At 44.5% G+C, this 20840-nt stretch overlaps 1 protein-coding gene and 1 long non-coding RNA gene across 4 annotated transcripts in view; one reads left to right on the forward strand and one right to left on the reverse strand.

The window, feature by feature from the left end:
* Window positions 1–13686, reverse strand: part of CERS5 (ceramide synthase 5) — a 49556-nt gene extending 35870 nt beyond the window's left edge. For 2 of the 3 annotated variants that reach the window (XR_013229541.1, XM_077328651.1), the window contains exon 1: window positions 13295–13686. Coding sequence is in view for 2 of the 3 variants with exons in the window: in XM_077328651.1 (XP_077184766.1) it covers window positions 13295–13686 (392 nt within the window). In the remaining variant the exon portion in view is untranslated. Of the gene's footprint in view, window positions 1–12664; window positions 12852–13294 lie in introns of those variants that run through there. The other variant, XM_077328653.1, reaches the window with a different exon arrangement.
* A 96-nt stretch (window positions 13687–13782) lies between these two features.
* LOC143833165 (uncharacterized) lies at window positions 13783–19950 on the forward strand. The gene is made up of 2 exons (XR_013229543.1): window positions 13783–14633; window positions 16820–19950. It is a non-coding gene; the product is annotated as an uncharacterized LOC143833165 (long non-coding RNA).
* Window positions 19951–20840: the final 890 nt, after the last annotated feature.

The following is a 20840-nucleotide window of genomic DNA, read 5'->3' on the forward strand; positions in this document are numbered from 1 at the left end:
AAGTGTTCATCCACCAAAAACAGTCAAACATGTTCTTCAAACATTCAAGCACATAAAATAAAACTCTAAAAACTAAAACCTTTCAGTTCAGGGACACAACACAAAAGCAAAGCAGGCTTTAACGGGAGCCAGGGGAGTGTAGAAGCCTAAGTGTTTGATTCCTCAACTATGCATGAGAACACAATAGGTGAATTTCGGCCACTCACTCTTTCAACAAACCTACCATATATGGCTGTTGTGAGAATAATAAGTAGAACGTTGTAAGTTAATTTGCATTGATAAGATATAAATTAAAAGTTAGCCTCCAGAACCAAGGAAATAAGCCATTTCATGCTGTAAAATGTACCCCAGAGTCCAACCAGAGTGGAAAACACTAAAATCTCCAAAGCCATTCTTGTATGTCTGCAAAGAAATGTGCAGATAGTTTCATGGCCGCAAGTGAAGGGAGGAAAGGAAGGAAGTTCTGGTGTAGCAAAGTGCAGAGCATACTTGCTGCCCAGGAGCAAGTGCAGGGAAAATGTATTAATGAGTTTGCAACTGCCCCACATCTTTCCTTGAAATCACAGGAAGAATGCCCTACTTACAAGTCAGCAATAACAACACCTCCAGGGACTCAACAACTATGGCTCCAGTTTATTATAACCACAGCAATGACTGAGATGGCAAGCTAAATTAATAAATGAGGAGGGCCAGAAGAGCAGAAGGAAAACAAACTGCACTAATGTCTTCAGTGATCCTCCAATCCACTTGACTGATGTTCCACCAGGAGCAACACCTCCAGTGAAGTGCCACATGATGTGGATTGACATACTATAACCTCACTATTGCTCACCCATAATCAAGTAGCTTCATTCCCATGCAACATGCTCCAGCCAAAACCCAACTGTCTCCTGGCCTTGCTTGGCTTTGACAAAGTGGCTTTGTGCTATCTACAATGCTAAATTTTCTCTGAACTGATGTTAAAACTTAATGGGAAACAGACATTTTTCTAGGGAGCTATGGCTGATAAAAAATGCCAATCTAGAACTCAGTTACGGAAAGTGAGAGAACTACAAAGACTGCAAAGAAGATGGTAATGCCTAGCTTGAATTACAGCTAATTCGCCTAACTATTGAAGTGATAACTTGTACCAGCTTATATATAATAAAATCAGAGTACAGTAGCACCTTTAAGACCAACAAAGATTTATTCAAGGCGTGAGCTTTCGAGTGCAAGCACTCTGTCAGACTAAGAACTGACCATCATAACAGTAGGAATATATAAGCAAACGTTAATCCTGTTACATTAGTAAACTGTCACAGCATCCAAACATAGCCACATGATAACTCCCTGCCAAACCAGCTGATCAAACCCCTCGAACCCATTTGTAGTTCACAGACATATCAGAAATAAAACTATCAAAGCCAGTGATCCACAGCTCACACCCTACTATTTACTGCTGGCCTCATCTGTCTCCATACCAGTGTGAAACTTTCTTACAAGTAGAACCTAATCTGGCAGCTATCTTGTCCTGGGAACAGAATGTAGAATTCAAAATAACATTACATATTACTGTCACATAATTCCAATTAAAATAAATTGTGAGGAATGTGGATACACAAGTTACATAAGGTTAGCATGGATAGTGAGATAAAAAAACCTTTGTCCTTGTTGAGTCCAAGGTATATCAAAGTATGAGGAAAGGTTGGGGGAGTTTGGTCTGTTTAGCCTGGAGAGGAGATGACTGAGAGGGGACCTGATAACCATCTTCAAGTATTTAAAAGGCTGCCATGAAAAGGATAGAGCAGAGTTGTTCTCTTTTGTCCCGGAGGGATGGACCAGAACCAATGGGATGAAATTGAAAAGAAATTTCATCTAAAATCTGGAAGAAGTTCCTGACAGTCAAGAGCGGTTTCTCAGTGGAACAGGCTTCCTCAGGAGGTGGTGGGTTCTCCATCTTTGGAGATTCTTACAGAGGCTTTGTCATGTGACAGAGAGGCTGATTCTGTGAAGGTTCAAGGGAGTGGCAGGTTAGTGGATAAGCGATAGGGTTGTGAGCATCCTGCACAGTGCAGGGGGCTGGACTAGATAACCCATGAGTTCCCTTCCAACGCTATTATTCTATGACTCTATGATCCTTTGTCCATCATGAGAAGCTGATCTTTGCAGCTGGTAGTACCCGCAGACTCCTGTCCTGCTTCAGTGATATGTCATTTTGGAATCTTCTCAAAAAGCATTGAAGCAGTCACGAATGTAGCCTTCCCCATTCTATCATGCACAAGTTTGAAATTAGCAGGCCCATCAGGTTTGCCAACAGCATTAGGGCCCATGCTCCCTTTTATTATTTGCCTTGCCTGGTCTTCTGGATCTTCTTGTCTGTCATATACAGATGGGATAACACTGTGTCAGTCCTGACCCATAGGTGTTGCAGGGACTTGGTTGGTGTCAGTGAGCTTTTCTGCTTGTTTACTATAAACCCAAAACTCTGTAGTGTCTGCATTGCAATCTTGGTATGGTTGTGTGCCTGATGCAGAGACTTGGCCCGTAAACAACAGGTCATCAAAAGAAGTGTGGATATTGATGCCCTGACTCCTAAGTAGGGCTACTGGAGCGATTAACATCTTGAGAAAACTCTGGGTGTTGTTACTAGTCCAAATGGGAGCGCTCTGTGTTGGCAGCATGGTATGCCTACACAGAATCAGAGAAACTTTGTGTGTGCTTCCAGGGTCGGGATGTGCAGATAGGCTTCCGTGAGATCCATGAAAGTGAGGTACTCTCCTTTTTGTAGAGCTTCTCATATTGATTCCAAAATCTCCATTCTGAAATGCCTGAGTTTGATAAAGTCCAGAACCATTCTCCAGTCCCCGTTGGATTTGGGGACGGTAAAAAAGATGGAGTAGAAGCCCCCCCCCATCTTTTCGTCTTCTCTTGAAACGGGCACTATTGCTTGAATGTCCAAGGAGTAATGACTGTTTTTGGACAGGGAAATTGAACAAATTTTGTTGGTGGGAGTCTTAGGAACTTGATGGCTGAGCCTTGTTTTTTTACTTCTAATGCCCAGCTTGTTAGCCACTTGTTTTGAAATAAGGCTAGTCATCCTCCCACTGGTATGTGAGAGTCACACTTCGTTAGGCTTTCCATCTCTGTCTTGTTTGGGGGGGGGGAGGGTTCCCTCTCTGGAATATGTTGGAGTAGCCAACCCGAAATGTCTGTTTTGCCGAGGACCAGTTTTGTTGCCAGTTTTTGAGGCTGATTAAATCCCGTCTGTCCTGTGTAATGCTCTAGGCATTACCTGTTTGTCACATGTCTCCACCAATATCTTCTCACAAGTGACTCACCAAGCAGCTTGGAACCATGGAACAGGTAGGCTGTCACAATGGACTTTGCTCTGGTGTCTGCTTCCCATGCGAATAACCATAAGGTTCTTCTAGCAGCTACTGCTGTGGCCATCACTCTAGCGCTGAAGATGGATGCATCTAGGGTTCCATCTGCTGTAAAGCAAGCAGGTTTTGATACCATAGAAGAATCATAGAATCATAGAGTTGGAAGGGGCCATACAGGCCATCTAGTCCAACCCCCTGCAAAACGCAGGATTAGCCCTAAGCATCCTAAAGCATCCAAGAAAAGTGTGTATCCAACCTTTGTTTGAAGACTGCCAGTGAGGGGGAGCTCACCACCTCCTTAGGCAGCCTATTCCACTGCTGAACTACTCTGACTGTGAACATTTTTTCCTGATATCTAGCCTATATCGTTGTACTTGAAGTTTAAACCCATTACTGCGTGTCTTCTCCTCTGCAGCCAACAGAAACAGCATCCTGCCCTCCTCCAAGTGACAACCTTTCAAATACTTAAAGAGGGCTATCATGTCCCCTCTCAACCTCCTTTTCCCCAGGCTAAACATTCCCAAGTCCCTCAACCTATCTTCATAGGGCTTGGTCCCTTGGCCCCAGATCATCTTCGTCGCTCTCCTCTGTACCCTTTCAATTTTATCTACGTCCTTCTTGAAGTGAGGCCTCCAGAACTGCACACAGTACTCTAAGTGTGGTCTGACCAGTGCCGTATACAATGGGACTATGACATCTTGTGATTTTGATGTGATGCCTCTGTTGATACAGCCCAAAATGGCATTTGCCTTTTTTACCGCTGCATCACACTGCCTGCTCATGTTTAGTTTACAATCCACAAGTACTCCAAGGTCTCGTTCACACACAGTGTTACCTAGAAGCGTATCCCCCCATCCAGTAGGCATGCTTTTCATTTTTCTGACCCAGATGCAAAAATTTACACTTATCTTTATTAAATTGCATCTTGTTCTCATTTGCCCATTTTTCCATTGTGTTCAGATCTCGTTGAACTCTGTCTCTATCTTCCAGAGTATTTGCCAGTCCTCCCAATTTGGTGTCATCTGGAAACTTGATGAGTAGTCCCTCCACCCCCTCATCTAGATCATTAATAAATATGTTAAAAAGTACCGGGCCAAGCACCGAGCCCTGAGGTACCCCGCTACTCACCTCTCTCCAGTCTGATGAAACACCATTGACAACAACTCTTTGAGTGCGGTTCTCTAACCAATTCCCTATCCACCTGACTATCTGAAAATCCAGATTGCAGTCCTTCAATTTATCCATCAGAACATCATGGGGAACCTTGTCAAAAGCTTTACTAAAATCCAAGTAAATGACATCAACCGAATTTCCCCAATCCAGCAAACCTGTTACTTGGTCAAAAAAGGAAACCAGGTAGGTCTGGCAGGACCTGTTGGAGACAAATCCATGCTGACTTCCTTGGATCACCAAATTGTCCTCCAGATGTTTGCAGATCGCTCCCTTTAATATCTGCTCCATTATCTTCCCCACAACAGAGGTCAGACTCACTGGTCTGTAGTTTCCCGGGTCATCCTTCCTCCCTTTTTTGAAGATCGGAATAACATTTGCTCTCTTCCAGTCCTCCGGGACATCTCCAGTCCTTAAAGAGGTTCCGAAGATGATGGACAAGGGCTGTGCAAGTTCTCTGGAAAGTTCTTTGAGTACTCTCGGGTGCATTTCATCCGGACCAGGGGATTTGAACTCATCCAGTGCAGCTAAATGCCTCTCGACAACCTCTCTATCCATGTTAACCTGACACCCAGACACTGTCCTTTGGCTATGGCCATCTCTAGATGTGCCTAAACACTTTGACCTGTGGGAAAAAACAGATGTAAAATAGGCACTAAGCCTTTCTGCTTTCTCTGCATCTTCCGTTAGTTTGTCTATCTGCACCCAACAGTGGGCCTATTGCCTCCTTTACTTTACGTTTGCTCCTCACATAACTGAAAAATCTTTTCTTGTTACAATGGGCTTCCCTGGCCAATCTTAGCTCACTCTCAGCTTTGGCCTTTCTGATGATTGATCTACAGTGCCTAGTAACCTGTAGGTACTCTTCTTTAGAGCTCTGTCCTTCCCTCCATTTCCTGAACATTTTCCTTTTCTTTCTTAGTTCCTCTTGAAGTTCTCTGTTCATCCAAATAGGCTTCTTAGAGCTCCTGCAGTGTTTTCGTCTTTCTGGGATAGTCATTGATTGAGCATGCAATAGCTCCTGTTTGAGTAGCGCCCACCTATCACATGCTCCCTTCCCTTCGAGCATTCTCATCCATGGTATGACACTCATCATGTCTCTGAGTTTATTAAAGTTTGCCCTACGAAAATCCAACATCCGCGTCTGGCTACAAGCTTCCTTGGCTCCCCATCTCAAAAGGATACCCTGTTCATTCCTTCTATTATCGGGATATGGCATTAATTGCATTAACTTTTTAACCCACATAATCGTGGCTCTGGATACTATGGATGTGATGGTGGAGACTTTCACAGACACAGCCAAAGTCTCGTGTGCCTTGTATAAGGCGAAGTAAGTCTTCCTGTCCATCATGCCTCTGACTGACCCCTCTCCATCTTCAGAGAGTAGCCTGTAAGTTTGTAGACCCACCACAGGTCCATCCACAATTCGTGTTTTCAGTAGTTCTTCCACATAATCTGGCATTGTATACAGTTTGGGGACATAGGCCAGAAGCGGTCTATTCGCCATGGGCTTCTTTCACTCAGCCCTAAACTTCTTTTCAAAAAAGGTAAAAGATAATTTCAGGGTACATCTTCATCTGGAGGAAAATATTCCATATTTCCAGAGGGCCTCCTAGGATCCTGTTTAGCTGGATCTCTCCCGCCCCCCGTTTCTACTTTTAATCTAAAGCAAGTAAACATTTAGACAATAAATGATAATCAGGCTTCGAAAAACCTCTTAGACGCCTCTGGTAATTCCATTTGTTTAATAACCTCCTCATCCAATAAAACTTCCCATCTTCCTTCACTGAGGATTCACACCTGTGAAAGGAGAATATTCCTGAGTTGGGCTCCAATGAGGTGCTGCCTTACTTGGCCAGGACGCTCTAAATTCCCCTTCTTACTACCTCCCCATGTCTGGAGAGGTCTGCCTATGGTGCCTATAATCTTCCATATTTCTCCCACTTTTATCAAGTTGAGCCTTAACAACTTCAGAAATGCATGCAATTATTTCCTTAGAAAGTAAGTGTTGCCCACTGAGCCCTGTTGTACTCTGACTCCCTTCCTCCTTGCGAGTCGGTGGGGATCGAGAATTAGCCATGGAGCCTCCAGCATGTTGTTCTTCAAAATGGCCACTGTGTGCCTTCTCCAAATTTTTCCTTCATGTCAGCCTTTCTGTGACATTTGTCACTCCTGAGGCTCGAATAATGGTTGGCTGTGTTGGGGACGGCCTGGGGCGCACCCTCCAGCATTTGCTGCTCTGCAATTGTTGGCTCCATGGGAGCCTAGAACTCCTTCGGAAAGGAGACTGGCAGCCATTCTCATGGAGCTGAGCCTTTTCAAATAACAACCAGGGGAGGGGGGTGAGTGTCCCTTTAACAGTGCTCACACCCAGAACAGATGGAAGAAATGGGGAAAAGATTTTGGGGGGAGGGGGTAAGGCGGGGACGAAAGCAAGGAGGGGGGAAGGAGAAGGAACAAGAAAGGTAGAAGAAATTATATAGTTACGCTGATTGCTCAGCTTGCTGCTCTCCCTTTGAGGCAGAAACCGAACTGAGGAAGCCGGGTGAGCACCACCTAGGAACTGGAAGAAGAACTTTGAAGTTCCTGCCTCCCTTGATCCAATGGTGGAAACTCGCCCAGCAATGGTCGGTTCCACCTGGCTCTGGGATTCAGAGGCATAGTGCCTCTGAATGTGGAGGTTCCCCTCAGTTTCACACCAAAAGAATATCAGGGGAAGGCCTTGGGATCTGTGCCATGCGGTTGACCATCCAGAGGAACTGGTTGGCCACTGTGTGAGACAAGATACTAGACTAGATGGACCACTGGTCTGATCCAGCAGGGCTCTTATGATTCACATCAAAGGAAATTAAATCCCTCTCCCATCATGAATTGGAAGCTAAGCGAAAACCAGCTTCCACAAAATGGCCTGGCAGATATCAATGATCCCCAAAAACACACTTGCTGTATTGGCACTCCATTGGGCTTATATTCAAAGACAAAATCGTAAGACTTTTCTTAAAATTCCAAGAAAATTTTAAGTAATCCTTCCTCGATCAGCACCGAGTCTTGCTCTGTCAAGATAAAAGTTCTCACCAGTCTCTCAGAGTTTCACAATAACTTAATGCCACAACTGAAAGAAAAGTGAAAACTGTGCAGAAACTAGACATTTCCAGATTCAAAGAACAAAGGTAATTACCAGTGTGAAAGCTACACATGAATATTAATTCCCCGAATAAGCCATTCATATATACATACACATAAATGCAATTAGCATGTTAAATTTCATTTTTATAAACACACTAACAGTGAGGTCCATTGCATGCTGGAATGCAATGGACGCTAGGTAGCCTTCTTCCTACTGACTGAGGGCTTGCAGGGTTGTGGGGGAAATTTAAGGAGCTGGCAAGCATCTTTCCCATCCCTAATCATGGAAGCTCAAATCACAAAAGTAGCGCAGCTGGCATTTTTTCACCTCCACCAAGCTAAACTACTAGTGCACTATCTAGGCCCAGAACACATTACTGCAGTGATCCATGTGACAGTCACCTCTAGACTGGATTACTGTAACTCACTCAACGCAGGCCTTCCCTGCTTTGGAAATTATGATGGGTACAAAATGCAGCTGTTCACATCCTCACCCAAACACCATGGAGTGCACAATCCTCCAGCAGCTGCACTGGACACCAATCAAATACTGGATCATGTTTAAGGTGTTGGTACTCACCTTCAAGGCCATACATAGTCAGGGTCCTGTGTACTTCAAGGACCGTCTGTTCGCATATATTCCTCAAAGAGAGACACACCCTAGCCATTCTAACAACTTGGTGATTCCTTGCCCCAAGATGTCCGCCTGGTCTCGACCAGATCTAGTAGTCCCAACCTAGTGGAACGAGCTCCACAACATAGTCAAGGCCCTATCGGAATTCAAACAGTTCTACAAGGCCTGCAAGACAGAACTTTTCTGCCAGGCTTTCAGGTGAGACCACCAACAGGGACATTCTCACAACTTGTACCTCTATCAAGCAACCTTGAAAAGAAGATGAGGAGTTTTTTATATGCCACTTTTCTGTACTAGGTGTCTCAAAGCAGCTCACAATTTCCTTCCCTTTCCTCTCTCCACAACAGACACCCTATGAGGTAGGTAAGGCTGAGAGAGCCCTGATATTACTGCTCGGTCAGAACAGCTTTATCAGTGCTGTGACGAGCACAAGGCCACCCAGCACGTGGAGCAGGGAATCACCAGATTAGAAATCAGTGCCCCTAAACACCAAGCTCACGTAGTCCCTGACTATTGCTGATACCCCTTTATTTGTTTGTGATTGCCTATATGTTGTACTGTTAAACATTTATATCCTTTCTTGTTCATACTGTTCTAGTGTTCCCATTTCCAACTGGATTTATGTGCACTGCCCAGAGAAGTCACAGCAAGGGGTGGTCTATAAACTAAATGAATAAATCGAGAGCTGCTTGACCGCTCTCCCCACCCACCATCTACCACTCTGCCAGGCTGCAGAGAGCCCTCTCCCTGCACCCTGTCATAGTGAGGGGAAAATGTAAGGGGTCAGTAAGCATCTTTCCCAACAGGAGAGCTGCTTGACAGCTCTCCCCACTCCACAATGCCCTGCCAGGTTGCAGATAGCCTTCACTCTGGAATTTTACATATTAGGATGACGATATGATACATATCAGCAGTATATATTGTCACTTCCTCAAAGACACCAAGTAAGAATAGACCATAGATCGGGAAAGAAGGAAAAATAATGGTGATAGAAATAGATACAACTCATGAAATTCATAGCTTATGTTGCTGGTCATCTCTCTCAGGACTATGGTACAGCACAGAAATCATGCTCCATTCCTTTATGAGGATGAATATAATATGAAAGGTCATTGTGGAGTTTCAGTAGACAAATATGAAAGTTTCTGCATGAAGATCAATGCCAAGAGGCTTCTGAACAGGAAAAGCTGCCTTTCCCCAAAGTATCCAGGAAATTTCCTACCTGAGATATCAAAGTATCCATCCTAGTAAAGTAGATTCCAGTTTGATGACAAAATATAAAACAGGAAGCAATGTATAGAACTGACTCAATACAAGTGTGGAAACTAGTAAGAATGCAGTTTTAGTTTTAAACTGCATGAAATCACATGTATTTCTGATGTCTGCTAAGAGTTTCAGTATACCAAATCAGACCATTGGTCCAGCCCAACCAGCAGTGAACAGCAACTCGCCTGAAGATCGTATCCACAAATCATTCCCAGTGCTCTTATCAGAGATTCTTTGACCTAGAGATGCCAATCCCTGGACTTTATTGTATCTTTGTACTAGGGAGCTTTTGGCATGTCAAGCATGTGTTCTGTCACTAAACTATACCTGAAAAACTATTCCTTGAAAAAGTGAATACACAAATACGTCAAATCACATTAGTCCATTTAGCAGCAAATACATTTCAATTATAATAAGTTTAAATTCTACATCATTTATAAACTTTGAGGTATAACAAGCCCTCACATATACAGGAATTATAGACTAACCCAAATTTCTTCACATTTTGTGGAAGAAATTTCAATCACCAGAAAATAAATGCTGTACAGTATTTGAGCTTGTATAAAAATAATTTACTGACCAGAACTGATGTTACAAAATTAGACGTCATTTTGTGTTTATATTAACTTAGATATATAACCTAAATATTAGCTTAATAAAGTTATGCACGTATATCATACTTAATGTAGTCTGATATTATCTCAAGAGATATATAGTCAGTTCCCATTACGTATTGGACCTAATCTAACAGTTACTGCTCTCTTTCTTAAGAAAGTCCAAATAATCACTCCACTGTTCATCATATTCTTCCAGAGATCTCTTCTTAACCATGTTAGTGAGTCTTGCCATTTTTACTAAGTCCGCTAATTTATCAAGCCATGTAGAAATAGTTGGAGTCTCAGTCGCCTTCCAGTGCTTCGCCCACACCAACCGTGCCGCCGTAGTTGCATGGAAGAAGAGGATTCTAGAGGAAGTTGGTAAAGCACTTGGGTGGAAGCTTAACAACATAGATTCAGGCTTCATTGGGTACCCCCTTTTTAAATATTTCCTGTAACACCATATGTATTTTAACCCAATACTTTTTTTGCTTTCTCACAATTCCACCACATGTGATAAAAAGAACCTACTGCTTTATGACATTTCCAACATTTATTATCAAACCTATCTGAGATTTTTGCAATGACCTTTGGAGTAATATACCATCTATAAAACATCTTATACCAGTTTTCCCTTAAAATTTGGCTGTTGGTTTGTTTAGGAATTTTGATCCAAACTCGTTCCCATTCCTCCATATCAATTATGGAGCCCAGGTTTTGCATCCATTTAATCATACAATTCTTTACTTGTTCTGACTCAGTCTCGTATTTCAAAAGAAGTTTATAGTGTAAGTGTGGTTTTTGAGCAGTAACATGTTTTCAAAATCACTAAGAGGCGAGTTTTTGTCCACTCGAATCTCAAAGTCTGTTTTTAGTCTAACTTTCAGTTGGTTATACTCCATCCATCGTAGCTCATATCCTTCTTTGTTTAATTCTTGCAGACTCTTGAGCTCACCTATTCTCGTTAACAAGTCCTTGTACATTGGGGATGTTATTCTTTTTTGCTGCTGTCTGGAAAAATACGCCTCTATTGGCGATTTCAGTAAATATGATGAGGAGCAAAGTCTTGTTTTGTATTTATTCCAGATCTTTAGAAGGGATCTTGTCCAAAAGTTGACCTTAGGTTTTTCCTTTCCTTTTGTTTTCAAAGAGGGCCAGAGCATTTCATGGAGGCTTTGCTTACTATCTACCTTTTCCAGCACCAAATCTCTTGTCATTGGATCAATTATCCAGTCTGCCACTGCTGTCAGTGTTGCCGCATGTAGGTATACAAGGAGGAAGGGAGTCAGAGTACAACAGGGCTCAGTGGGCAACACTTACTTTCTAAGGAAATAATTGCATGCATTTCTGAAGTTGTTAAGGCTCAACTTGATAAAAGTGGGAGAAATATGGAAGATTATAGGCACCATAGGCAGACCGCTCCAGACATGGGGAGGTAGTAAGAAGGGGAATTTAGAGCGTCCTGGCCAAGTAAGGCAGCACCTCATTGGAGCCCAACTCAGGAATATTCTCCTTCCACAGGTGTGAATCCTCAGTGAAGGAAGATGGGAAGTTTTATTGGATGAGGAGGTTATTAAACAAATGGAATTACCAGAGGCGTCTAAGAGGTTTTTCGAAGCCTGATTATCATTTATTGTCTAAATGTTTACTTGCTTTAGATTAAAAGTGGAAACGGGGGGGCGGGAGAGATCCAGCTAAACAGGATCTTAGGAGGCCCTCTGGAAATATGGAATATTTTCCTCCAGATGGTCGCTTTTTTGTTTTTTGTTTTTCTGTAAATGCTTTTATAAGAACAAATAACAATAAAAAATGCTTATAAAAAATAAAAATAAAGTTATGCACATTAAAGATAACAAGCTTTATTCTTTTAAGTGTAAATAATTATTTTTCTTTTATTAGCCCAGTTCACATCATGTCTAACCAGCAAAGGAATTAACTTTGTGTGGTGAGAGTGCATTCTGAAACACAGAAGGTACCACCAGGCTGGACCACTATTTGTGAACACCTGGTAGTGCTACATATCGCAAAGGAGTAGCTTCAGAGGAGTAGTTTAAAAGGACATCTCCATCTCTTAGCTCTTGGGAGTCCCATACATAAGCACGTGAAGCTGCTTGTATTGAGCCAAATCAACAGTTTGTGTAGTTCAGTGTGGACTGCTGATAGGCAGCAAAACGTCTTTTCTAGCCTGAAGTCCTTTACCTGCAGATAGCAGGGGACTTCAGCAACTGAGCAACCAGTGAGAACTGTGCAGTTCTTACAGGAAGATTGACAGCAACAGCACCATAAAGACGGTAGCTTTTCGCTCCAAGTCCTCACTGCATCATTTCCCGGCACTTACATCTCTGCACTATCGCTTTCAATACTACTCCAAAAGAACCCCTGTTTGACAAAAGAAACAAAAACCACCTACATTAAAAACTTACTGTGAAGGAAATGCTGTGCTACCTTTCTAATCGCAGGGAGACTTTTCTTAAACTCAGGAGGAGCATTAGAAAATGCAATAGTCCCACCTGCAATCTAAAAGGCCGAAGTTCATTTTCTACCATGGGCGAACTCCACTGTAAAAAGCCGGGCAATACGCAGATTAATCCGGATCAAGCGCCATCATAAAAAGAACAAAAGGGACTTAGGGCCAGTTTCCTGGATTCCCTTCTGCTATGGATCGCCTGAGGTCTTCAAAGGCACTCGGAAAGGCCGCCTGACACATGCTTCAACCGCAGCCTTAAAGAGCCACGTTAGACACGTTTACTCCGGAGCCGGACGCTGGTGCGCAGGGGAGGATTCCCGGGAAGAAGGCGGCGGAGCCCACCAACCAAATCCCGGGCGGGCAGGCATGGCCAAAAGGGGAAATGACGGCCTGGAGAGGCGGCGAGAAACCGCAAGGGCAAGCGGGAGCGAGCCCCGCGGGCCACGGAGGGCTTTCCCTCCGAGCGAAGAAGAATCGCAGACAGCTGCTCGCCCCCGACGCCGCCCCGGCCTCCGCCGCTGAAGGGAAGCGGGACTGGCCGCACGCGCACGCCCCCACCCCGCCTCGCGTCAGGCGGAAGGAAGCGCGCTCTCCACCCGCCCGCCCGCCCGCCGCCCCCCCCCCAGCGCCCGGCCCGCCTCGCCTCAGCCGCCCCCCGCCTGCCCCTGAGTACCTCTCGAAGACCTGCCGGAAGACGAAGAGGCCGGCCGCCAGCGGCAAGGCGCCCAGGACGTGGGTGGCGCGGGGATAGAGCTCTTCTCCGCCGGCGGCACTTTCGCGCCGCTCCAGGTCGGCCCAAGTCACGTTGGCGGGCAACCAGAAGCGCTCGCTCCACAGCCAGCCCCACAGCAGGGCGCCCGTCGTGCTCAGTGCCGCCGCCATCTTCCGCCCCCCGACCGTCCGGGCCGCGCTGACTCCTCCAGCCGCCACACCAGGGGATAAGTAGCCGCCGCCGGGAAAAGAGGGGCGGGGAAAGCTGGCGGGAGGGCAAGGCCGCGCCGAGAGGGCACGCCCACGAACGCCTGCTGCTTGGTTTCTTCGGAAACCGTTAGGAGCCATGCGCATGCGCTCTCGCGGCAGCGAGACCCCCCCCCACCCGAAGAACGTGGCGACGTCACGGGCCCGTGGAGAAGATCGTTCTGTACAGCGGGGAATAGATTCCAATGGGTAGCCGTGTTGGTTTGAAGTTGCACGATAAAATCAGACTCCAGTAGTGGTAGTAGTTGTTCCCAGCCCCAGGGAAGGATGCTTGGCCTCGATCTGGTGGAATGAGCTCCCAGGTGAGCTGCGGGAGCTTTCGGCATTCTGCAGGGCATGCAAAACAGCTCTTCCACCAGGTCTAGGGTTGAGACCGGGGGCAGTGAGGAAGATCAGTGTGGCCCCCCCTGCAGCGGTCAGTGTCATCTTGACCCTCTTTTCTTCCCCCTTGAAGTAGAGATGGAGGGGGAGGTTGAGGAGGTGATTTTGACATGTTGTTGCTCTTTTTTTTGTTGTGTTTTATTGTCCATATTAGTGACAGATTTTATTTTCCTGGGCTCCAAGATCACTGCAGATGGGGACTGCAGCAAAGAAATTAAAAGACGCTTGCTCCTGGGGAGGAAAGCTATGGCAAATCTAGACAGCATCCTAAAAAGCAGAGACATCACCCTGCCAACAAAAGTGCGTTTAGTCAAGGCTATGGTCTTCCCAGTTGCAATGTATGGCTACGAAAGTTGGACCATAAGGAAGGCCGAGCGTCAAAGAATTGAGGCTTTTGAACTCTGGTGCTGGAGAAGACTCTTGCGAGTCCCTTGGATTGCAAGGCGAACAAACCGGTCAGTCCTAGAGGAGATCAACCCTGACTGCTCTTTAGAAGGCCAGATCCTGAAGATGAAACTCAAATACTTTGGCCAAGTATTGGCCAAATGAGAAGGAAGGACTCCCTGGAGAAGAGCCTAATGCTGGGAGCGATCGAGGGCAAAAGAAGAAGGGGACGACAGAGAATGAGGTGGCTGGATGGAGTCAATGAAGCAGTAGGTGCAAACTTAAATGGACTCTGGGGAATGGTAGAGGACAGGAAGGCCTGGAGGATCATTGTCCATGGGGTCGCGATGGGTCGGACACGACTTCGCACATAACAACAACATTGTCCATATTGGGGAAGGCACTGGCAAACCACCCCGTATTGAGTCTGCCATGAAAACGCTAGAGGGCGTCACCCCAATGGTCAGACATAACTCGGTGCTTGCACAGGGGATACCTTTACCTTTATTGTCCATTTTAATGGGTTTTTATTGGACACGCTTGTAACCTGCCATGAGCAAATTTTTAGGAGTGGCAGGCAATAAATTGAATCATAATAATAATAGTAATTGTAAGAATAATAATGGGAAAGTGTTTGAGTGCTGCCAAACCAGAACTCTTGTTTCTGGAAGTTTTATGCCAGCCAGCAGATCTATCTGCAGTATTGCACAAATGTAACATGTATGCCCATCACCGCTGGCTATGCACAGTGTGCCTACTTAACATTACCTTAACACAAGATCTGATTACATTGCAAATATTTAACAGTCCTCCAAATGCCTGCTTCTCTGCCCTCAATAGCTGCTGGTGAACAGGTGTCTGGCAAAATAACACCCTTCAGTTTTGCCTTGAGCACCTAAACCTGAACAAGAGTTTCATGTAGCCTATAGTAAAGTACTTCAACAGGTGTGCCTGGCCCAGTAGTCAAGTCTCTCTTGACTTGTTCACTGTGGAGAACAAATCTATGTCTTCACTAAGTCTGCCTGTGAAGCCAGTTCCTGCAACTGAGATCCATACAAGATGACCTAAGATCAGTTCAGATAACAGGACACAAAGCAGTCTGAACTTTGCCTCCATGGATCCTCTCTGCCACTATTCACAGCAACTAACACAAAAAGTCAAGCAGTATGCACTCTCAGGATTTTTCCTTCTCTTTAGTGAAATTTCAGTTTAGACAGCAGGAAATTTTCACTGTTGGTTTTTTGTAGGACATATCTCCCTCCAGCCATTTCGTTTCTCATGACTGAGGTTTGGCTTGCCCACAGTGATGTATACATGCCCCCTGCATATAATCTGGTCAGCTTAATGGCATATCCACTGATCCATGTGGGAGGCTGTCCTCTTATTTACTAATTCTCTCTACCCACCTTTTTTTTGGAGGCCCCCAATATTTAAAGTGTTAGCATATGTAGACTTAAACCTCAATGTAGTGTGTTCAACTCTGCCATCTGGGAGGTCAGATTCATAATCCATTTTTTAAAAATTCTTCCTAGCCTGGCACAGGAGTATGTCCCAATACTCCTGAAAACTATAGTGGATAGGGAGGCAGGAGTCTCTTCTTTTCTTTGCTGTGATTGAAATGAAAATCCCCAGCTAATAGCAGCTAGAGTGGGGTGGATTCAATGGGAAAGGGGAAAGTTAGGCCCTATAACTATAACGGCATGTTGTCATAGTTAAGAGTGGCAGCTTTTAGACCGTTTATGCACTGGAGGTTTCATGCCGGGCTGCAGGCTGGAGTTTTAGTCATGGCAGGTTGCCCCACCTCTTCCTGCACCCACACGGGGGAGCATTTTGGTCCAGTTCATCTCCCCCTGATTTGTGTTTCTGCATGGAAGCTGAGGCAGTGAAATTCCCAGTGCATAAACGGTCTTAATCTGGAAAGCTAGATTTGATTCCCCACTCCACTTAACACCCAGCTCAGTGATCTTGGGCTCATCACAACCCTGATAGTACTGTTCTCACAAAGCAATCCTGTCAGAGCTCTGTCAGCCTCACGTACTTCACAGGTTTTCTGTTGGGGGAGAGGAAGGGATGGCGATTGTAAGCCACTTTGAGTCTCCTTCAAGCAGTGAAAAGCAGGGTATAAAGAACAACTGCTACTTTTATTATTTTCAAGGATTATATTCAAACTCTGTAACTGCCGCTTTGCTAAAAATTCTGTAAGATACCTGCAAAAGAAAGTGCTGTTTCAGAGAAACAGAAAATTGCAGATGAGCATCATGTTTTTGATGACAAATGGACTACTGGGAGCTTCTTTGTTATAAATAAGGATAAAAGTTTTCCTGAAATGTCTTGAAACTCTTGATATTAAAGTACAATGTTAAAAAGCACTTTGAATCCTGTCACAAGAGCTACTCAATATATCAAGGTGAGGGGCAAGTGAACAAAGTCTCTTTTAAAAACATTGTTTTTGCAGCAAAAGAAAGTATGTTGAGAAGAACCTGTCAACTGTGAGGGCCAACTAACATCTTCCTGAAGGTATTTCTGAGAGTGGTAATGTGATGGACAACACTTGAAAAGCTAGCTAACGTCCCTGAAGTGATGGGAATTCTTCACTGAAGCAGAGAACTTGAGTGACAGACTGTCCCAAGCACTCTGCTTGGCCAGCAACAACTGTGAGAGGGGTAATATTAGAGCAGTGTGCTACAGGAAAGTCATTCAGATTCTGACAGCCTGCATCTAGAGAAGACCTGCCTGTGCCTCAGCTGAACAATAACTACTCTAAGAAGAATTTTAGTCAGAGAAAATGTTCTTGATTAATAGTGTGAATTCAATAGTTGGGAGTACTGATATTTGACCAAGTGTTTTATGTACTAGTGAGACTCCCAAGTCAGGCCAAAGGAGCGGAGGGGGGGGGGGGGGAGTCTTCTAGGGAGAGAAGAAGGATCTCGGCCGTGTTAAAAAGGGGAAATTGGTTGAGGATTTCCTTTGGCTGATGTGGAAAGAAACTTGATAAGGACACCTCAGAAGTTTGAGAGAATATGGTGATTCTAGGAAGGGAAACTGGGATATTGGCAGAGGGTACCTGCCTTCTAAACAAATTAGGGGAATTCAGAGGAACTAAAAAGACAAAGCAAAATATAGACATGTTTTGATAAACATAGTAACAAAGAGTGGGAAGCTGACATGGGTTGACCATTCACTGAAAGTGAATTTGTTAAAAACTACATAAAAACTATGAGCCTCTTGTGGCGCAGAGTGGTAAGGCAGCTGTCTGAAAGCTTTGCCCATGAGGCTGGGAGTTCAATCCCAGCAGCCGGCTCAAGGTTGACTCAGCCTTCCATCCTTCCGAGGTCGGTAAAATGAGTACCCAGCTTGCTTGCTGGGGGGTAAACGGTAATGACTGGAGAAGGCACTGGCAAACCACCCCGTATTGAGTCTGCCATGAAAACGCTGGAGGGCGTCACCCCAAGGGTCAGACATGACTCGGTGCTTGCACAGGGGATACCTTTTACCTTTACATAAAAACTGCATGGTTAAAGTAATGGAAGCAGTGTGCCCTGGGAAGGTAGCTTGTGCTAGTGGCCTTCGTTTATCTGCATCTACAATCACCAGATGTTTTGAAGAACTAAAAGAGCTGAATTTGTCACTGACTTTCAGTGCAAACAGTTTTGATTTTTTCCCCCTTTGGCATTAGATTAAAGCAGTGACGTTATAGACACTACTCAACTACTAATTTTTATCAGGGGGATAGATTCCAACCAGGATCACAGAAGAATTTTGTAGATAATCTTTGTCTGAGTTGTGATGAATTGAAAAGCATCACAACTGGTAGTACAAGAAATATGATGGGAAGGAAAACTGGTGTAGCTGCAAGATCAATGAAGAGTTATTGAAATTAAAGTTCCCTTGCGATTTTGCTGGATTCCCCATCAGCAGGCCTTGTGTGGTAATAGTCTTTAGTGGGAAAATGTGATGTGCATTGCACAAATTACATCAGCCATCATGGCCTTACTCCTTGTCAGTTTTAAAATTTGTTCTCAGAGAGAGATGCAGAATATGGAGATTTATTAGACCATACAAAAGTCTTAGTCGAGGCAAAATCTTCAAACATTTTTCAGTCTTCGTGAAGCTGATGTCTTTCTTGAAGAGGAAGGAAAAGGTCAAGAAGTACTTTCTGGCCCTGCATGGATTTTTGAATTGACTTTCTTAGCTGATATTTTTTAGTATTTGAACACGCTGAATCTAAAGTTGCCCGGCCGGCAGCCGGGGGGGGGGGGGGAGAAAGCTGTTCTCAGCCGTCTGGGCAGCGCAGCCACCGGCTCAGAGAGCCAGTGACCATGCTGCCCGGCCAGCTGGGAACAGCTGCAGCCCGGGGGGGGTGGTGGCTAGCACCTGCTGTATTCTTTTTACAGCGGGCTTAATTTCTAATTAATTAATAACTTGAAATGTTTTGTTGTCCTTTATTACAACAAATTATTTAATATGTTATTTAATATGCTTCTGTAATAAGCTCTTGTATCATTTAATGACTCTGCTAGCAGATTTTAATATTGATTGATGGGCACAGTATTGAACAAGTGACCCACTTCAAATACCTTGGTCTCAACTTCACCTTTAACAGCAAATGAGCACATCATAGGAAACAGATTTCCAAGACCATGAAAACATCCCTAGCTCTCCTTACCAAATTCTACCATCAAAAGGGGAATAAAAATATTCCAGCTGCGCTAAAAATGTATTTTATGAAACTCATTCCACAAATTTTGCATGGCAGTCCAAACTGGATCCTTGACCTTAATAATGAATTGGGGTCTCTACATTCCATGTTTTTAAGATCCTTACTCAATGTAGTCAAAAGTGTCACAAATAGGAACATCCTTATGGAATTAGGTCAGCAGCACCTGGCTTTCAAATATTGGCTGAGAATTCATTTCTCAGCCTACTCTGGTAGCCTGCTATGTGTCCTATTGTGCGACCCGTTCATTTCCAGTTAGTACAATAGAATTTTACTTAATCTGAAAAATATTGGGCTTGATATTGTTGGCTTATGGGTCTGAGTGAAAAAGACATTTTCAAGGGAATTTCACGTAGACTTGAGGATATCAAAATGCAAACTTTATCTTCCGTCCCATGTAATACTTGTTCCCCCCAATTTCGGGGCATTTCATCTAACTATAAACTCCTACCAGCTTATCTCTGTCAGTTGGCTAGGAGGGCCTTCCTTCTTGCCAGGGTCAACTCCCTCCCCTCAAGCGTGTCCTGGGGAAGTCGATTCCCGCCTTCAAAATTCTCTGTCTGCATGGTTGTAAAGTTCTGGACACTCTACCACATATTGTTTTGGTGTATTCAGTTTTCTCTCCCAAACAAGCTTTAATCTAGTCATATTTGAGAGTTTTAAATTCCAAAGTCAATTCTCATCAAATTAATGCTTTCATAAGGGATCCCATTAAACTTGCCAGGGTAGCCGATGGATGCCCTTGGAAGCTTGTTCCAAATAAATAACTTACGTTTGAAAGTGAGGGGAACATAGTATTGTCTAATCCATTTTGTTTCCTTGGATTGTGTTTGTGTATGCCAATAAAGGTTTTCTGAGTCTGACTATAACTTTGTTTGTTACATTTGTATACTGCCCTGCCGTAAGACTCAGGGACGTTCACATACAACGTAAACAGAACAATACATTTATTTATTTTTTATATTTATTATATCTATATACTGCCCTCCCTGAAGGCACAGGGCAGTTCACAAACAAAAGAAACAATACAGATAACTTAGTTTAACAATAATAATAAGCAACATAGAACAGTAGAAAAATATGGAAAACATTAATTTAACCTATACTGATAACCCATTGGGTTGAGCGGAATTGTAGTGGGTGCCATAGGAGGGAGGCTCAGGGGAAGGGCCCATGGAAAGGGGTAGTTCAGGTCAACCTCAACCAAATGCCTGCTGGAGGAGTTCCCTTTTGCAGGCCCTGCAGAACTGTTGAAGTTCCATCAGAGCCCTGCTCTCCTCTGGTAGTTTGTTCCACCATGTGGGGGCCAGGATGGAGAAAGCCCTGGCCCTGGTTGAGGTCAAGCCCCTGGGACCAGGGATCACCAAAAGCTGAAAGTGCTGGAGCATAAGGCTTTTTGGAGGGTATAAGCAGAGAGGCAATCCCTCAGGTACACTGGGCCCAGACCACATATGGCCTTGAAGGTGATGACCAAGACCTTAAGTCTGATCTGGAATTTAACCAGGAGCCAGTGCAGCTGCTGGAAGATGGGCTAGATGTGGGACCTCCAAGGTGTTGCTGTGAGGACCCTGGCAGCTGCATTCTGGACCAGTTGCAGTTTCTGGATCAAAGTCAAGGGCAGGCCTGCATAGAGCGAGTTGCAGAAGTCCAGTCTAGAGATAACCATTGCGTGGATCACTGTGGCTAGGTGCTCTGGGTCCAAGTAGGGTGCTAGTAGTTTGGCTTGGCAAAGGTGGTAGAATGCCAGCCATGCTACCAT

The sequence above is a fragment of the Paroedura picta genome, chromosome 3 (assembly GCF_049243985.1).
Source record: "Paroedura picta isolate Pp20150507F chromosome 3, Ppicta_v3.0, whole genome shotgun sequence".
NCBI classification, from domain to species: domain Eukaryota; kingdom Metazoa; phylum Chordata; class Lepidosauria; order Squamata; family Gekkonidae; genus Paroedura; species Paroedura picta.